At 51.4% G+C, this 5,000-nt stretch overlaps 1 protein-coding gene across 1 annotated transcript in view; it reads right to left on the minus strand.

Annotated features, from left to right (window-relative positions):
• Window positions 1-5,000, minus strand: part of tfr2 (transferrin receptor 2) — a 15,885-nt gene that overhangs the window by 10,410 nt on the left and 475 nt on the right. The window contains exons 2-5 of the mRNA XM_078282271.1: window positions 4,448-4,588; window positions 2,665-2,773; window positions 1,225-1,467; window positions 975-1,114 (exon numbers count right to left, since the gene is read on the minus strand). Coding sequence (XP_078138397.1) covers window positions 975-1,114; window positions 1,225-1,467; window positions 2,665-2,773; window positions 4,448-4,500 — 545 coding nt within the window. The 5' untranslated portion in view covers window positions 4,501-4,588. The remainder of the gene's footprint in view (window positions 1-974; window positions 1,115-1,224; window positions 1,468-2,664; window positions 2,774-4,447; window positions 4,589-5,000) is intronic.

The following is a 5,000-nucleotide window of genomic DNA, read 5'->3' on the forward strand; positions in this document are numbered from 1 at the left end:
AACTAGCTAACTGGTAAAGCAGTAAACTAGCTAACTGGTAGAGTGGTAAACTAGCTAACTGGTAAAGCGGTAAACTAGCTAACTGGTAGAGTGGTAAACTAGCTAACTGGTAGAATGGTAAACTAGCTAACTGGTAAAGCGGTAAACTAGCTAACTGGTAGAGTGGTAAACTAGCTAACTGGTAGAGTGGTAAACTAGCTAACTGGTAGACTGTAAACTAGCTAACTGGTAGAGTGGTAAACTAGCTAACTGGTAAAGCGGTAAACTAGCTAACTGGTAGAATGGTAAACTAGCTAACTGGTAGAGTGGTAAACTAGCTAACTGGTAAAGCGGTAAACTAGCTAACTGGTAGAATGGTAAATTAGCTAACTGGTAAAGCGGTAAACTAGCTAACTGGTAGAATGGTAAACTAGCTAACTGGTAGAATGGTAAACTAGCTAACTGGTAAAGCGTAAACTAGCTGACTGGTAGAGTGGTAAACTAACTAACTGGTAAAGCGGTAAACTAGCTAACTGGTAGAGTGGTAAACTAGCTAACTGGTAAAGCGGTAAACTAGCTAACTGGTAGAGTGGTAAACTAGCTAACTGGTAAAGCGGTAAACTAGCTAACTGGTAGAATGTAAACTAGCTAACTGGTAGAGTGGTAAACTAGCTAACTGGTAAAGCGGTAAACTAGCTAACTGGTAAAGCGGTAAACTAGCTAACTGGTAGAGTGGTAAACTAGCTAACTGGTAGAATGGTAAACTAGCTAACTGGTAAAGCGGTAAACTAGCTAACTGGTAGAGTGGTAAACTAGCTAACTGGTAGAGTGGTAAACTAGCTAACTGGTAGAGCGGTAAACTAGCTAACTGGTAGAGTGGTAAACTAGCTAACTGGTAGAGTGGTAAACTAGCTAACTGGTAGACTGGTAAACTAACGGGTTCACTAGTGCGCTCATGGTCACCTGACTGGTCAGAGTGGAGGGGCGGGGCTTACCTGAGCAGCTTGGCAGCTACGGTGGCGCTGATTGGCTGCGCTGGGATGAGTGGCAGGCCGGAGGACTGGATGGGCGGGAACTGGGTGTGGTTGAAGGAGGGAAACCCAGGAGTGAAAGGATCACCTGACCCCAGGTGCACCTGGGATTGGACGACACACCGGGAAACGCTCTCTGATTGGTCAGTACTGAGGAACAGGATGTTAGACATGGAACAACAAAGAGTGTGTGTGGTGCGTGTGTGTGTGTTACGTGTTCGGACACGGCGGTGTGTGTGTTGAGTCCGAGGCGGCGGGGGTCCTGCGGAAGGTCGGCGGGGTCGGGGTAGATCAAAGCTCCGCCTGCTCCGTTCCTCTCAGCCAACCAGATCTTCTCAGCAAAACTAACCCCGCCCCCGACACGCATCACCACCACAGAGCCGACCGCCGACACGCCCGCGCTTTTCAGCCAATTAAAATCCTCGGGGCGGCCGTAGTTGGCATAAACCACGCCCCCCTGGAGAGAGACAGCGGGACAGAGACGTTAATACACAACTAACTGGGAGTATGGTTACCATGGTGACGCGTCTAGAGGAGTATGGTTACCATGGTGATGTGTACTGTCTGAAAAGTGTAATAAAATTCAACGTCAAACGTCTGCCTGTCTGTCTCTCCACCTGTCTGTCTGTCTGTCTGTCTGTCTGTCCACCTGTCTGTCTGTCTCTCCACCTGTCTGTCTGACTCTCCACCTGTCTGTCTGTCTGTCCACCTGTCTGTCTCTCCACCTGTCTGTCTGTCTGTCCACCTGTCTGTCCACCTGTCTGTCTCTCCACCTGTCTCTCCACCTGTCTGTCTGTCTGTCCACCTGTCTGTCTGTCTGTCCACCTGTCTGTCTGTCTCTCCACCTGTCTGTCTGTCTGTCCACCTGTCTGTCTCTCCACCTGTCTGTCCACCTGTCTGTCTCTCCACCTGTCTCTCCATCTGTCTGTCTGTCTCTCCACCTGTCTGTCTGTCCACCTGTCTGTCTCTCCACCTGTCTCTCCACCTGTCTGTCTGACTCTCCACCTGTCTGTCTGTCCACCTGTCTGTCTCTCCACCTGTCTGTCTCTCCACCTGTCTGTCTGTCTGTCCACCTGTCTGTCCACCTGTCTGTCTGACTCTCCACCTGTCTGTCTGTCCACCTGTCTGTCTGTCCACCTGTCTGACTCTCCACCTGTCTGTCTGTCCACCTGTCTGTCTCTCCACCTGTCTGTCTGTCCACCTGTCTGTCTCTCCACCTGTCTGTCTCTCCACCTGTCTGTCTGTCTGTCCACCTGTCTCTCCACCTGTCTGTCTGACTCTCCACCTGTCTGTCTGTCCACCTGTCTGTCTCTCCACCTGTCTGTCTGTCTGTCCACCTGTCTGTCTAACTCTCCACCTGTCTGTCTGTCCACCTGTCTGTCTCTCCACCTGTCTGTCTGTCTGTCCACCTGTCTGTCTAACTCTCCACCTGTCTGTCTGTCCACCTGTCTGTCTCTCCACCTGTCTGTCTGTCTGTCCACCTGTCTGTCTCTCCACCTGTCTGTCTGTCTGTCCACCTGTCTGTCTCTCCACCTGTCTGTCTGTCTGTCCACCTGTCTGTCCACCTGTCTGTCTGACTCTCCACCTGTCTGTCTGTCCACCTGTCTGTCTGTCCACCTGTCTGTCTGTCTGTCCACCTGTCTGTCTGTCGTACCGTAGTGTTCCCTGTAGCGCTGTATGGACAGAAGTCCAGTGGGTTGAGAGAAATCTGTTCTGAGATCAGACCAGCAGAGTCCACCAGCCACAGGGAGTTCCTCTGGAACCTGCACACACACACACACACACACACACACACACACACACACACACACACACACAGACACACACACACACACACACACACACACACACAGACACACACACACACACACACACACACACACACACACAGACACACACACAATATTACAATAATTACATAATTATACTAAATAGGATTTTGTTTCCACCTTGACAAACTAAATGATTGACAGCTCAACATCAAACTAAATGATTGACAGCTCAACATCAAACTAAATGATTGACAGCTCAACATCAAACTAAATGATTGACAGCTCAACATCAAACTAAATGATTGACAGCTCAACATCAAACTAAATGATTGACAGCTCAACATCAAACTAAATGATGGAACTTTGTCTTGTTTAATATGAGGAAGTAGAAGCCTCTAAATCCACAGGACGTGTTCCATCACCAGTCTGATCAGGTCCAAATCCTCCGAACCTGTCTGATGCTGCGCCATTTGGGACGTAAACCACTTCCAGGGTGCGTGGCAAGGGGCGTGGCAATGGGCGTGTCTTGTGGGCGGGGCGGGGGGGCGTGTCTTGTGGCCAGCTGTGAGCCGGTTGTGTCTGTCAAGGTGAGGCGAGCGGCCGCAGAGCAGGAAGTCACCGCAACAACAACGGAGGAAAGAAGAAGAAAAGAAAGAAGAGCGAGGCTAAACAATCACAAACACAAAGTATGATGTCATCATGTTTCCTCGTGATGTCATCACGTTTCCTCGTAATGTGAGGACAGAGCCGGGACGGGACAGAGCCGGGACAGAGCAGAGCCGGGACGGGACAGAGCCGGGACAGAGCAGAGCCGGGACGGGACAGAGCCGGGACAGAGCAGAGCCGGGACGGGACAGAGCCGGGACGGGACAGAGCCGGGTCAGAGCAGAGCCGGGACGGGACAGAGCCGGGACGGGACAGAGCCGGGACAGAGCAGAGCCGGGTCAGAGCAGAGCCAGGACGGGACAGAGCCGGGACAGAGCAGAGCCGGGACGGGACAGAGCCGGGACAGAGCAGAGCCGGGACGGGACAGAGCCGGGACGGGACAGAGCCGGGTCAGAGCAGAGCCGGGACGGGACAGAGCTGGGACAGAGCAGAGCCGGGACGGGACAGAGCCGGGTTGGGACAGAGCCGGGACAGGGCAGAGCCGGGTCGGGACAGAGCCAGGACGGGACAGAGCCGGGACAGAGCAGAGCCGGGTTGGGACAGAGCCGGGACAGAGCAGAGCCGGGTCGGGACAGAGCCAGGACAGGACAGAGCCGGGACGGGACAGAGCCGGGACGGGACAGAGCCGGGTCACAGCTGGAGGATTAACAGCTGTGAGTCTTCATCTCATCTCAGTCCATCTGAAACCAGGAGGAAGATCGTCTCTCAAGACGACTTGGGAAGAAGTTTCTCCACGAGGACACAAGGATCCACTTGGACTTCTTGGAGCCAGTTTTCGATCTGGACAAAATACATTTCTGACTGTGGAGGTTTTTTGAATTCAGACTTTGTTGTCACTGAACTTTTATTGATCACATCGTATCCTGGTTGTATTGATCCTGAACCAGATCACATATCATAAAACAATTAAATGATGACAGATTGTCCCGTCACTAGCCATTGGAATCTACACACACACACACACACACACACACACACACACACACATACACACTCTACCTGTGGGGGAACTGCAGCGTTGCGTACAGAGAGTCGGTCCAGGTGTGATCCATCTGCAGCTGCCTGAAGCGATGCAGGATTTCTGAAGCCAGAGACGTTCCTTCAGCCGAACCTGGAGGATGACTGGCACTGCTGACACGCCTGCACACACACACACACACACACACACACACACACACACACGCACGCACACACACACACACTCAGTTCTTCTTGACTCAACTCTGATTGGACAGAATCAGAGTTTACAAACTGTTAACATCAGAGACGCTGAAGCTTCGTTAATCCAACCAACTACAGGGAACCACCCCAAACTGCAAGGGATTATGGGTAGAAGGAGACGGAAAGCCTCGCAGAACAAGATGAAGATATTCAGCTGTTTCTTCATGTGTTCTTACCTGGTATGAACACCACAGAAGAAGAGACAGACAAGTCCGTCATGTTAGATAAAGTTACAGAGACTGGTCAGATCTAGTTTTGTGTGTGTGTGTGTGTTAATGTGTGTGTATGTGTGTGTGTGTGTGTGTGTGTGTTAATGTGTGTGTGTGTGTGT

This window comes from Centroberyx gerrardi, unplaced genomic scaffold (assembly GCF_048128805.1).
Source record: "Centroberyx gerrardi isolate f3 unplaced genomic scaffold, fCenGer3.hap1.cur.20231027 Scaffold_54, whole genome shotgun sequence".
NCBI lineage: Eukaryota > Metazoa > Chordata > Actinopteri > Beryciformes > Berycidae > Centroberyx > Centroberyx gerrardi.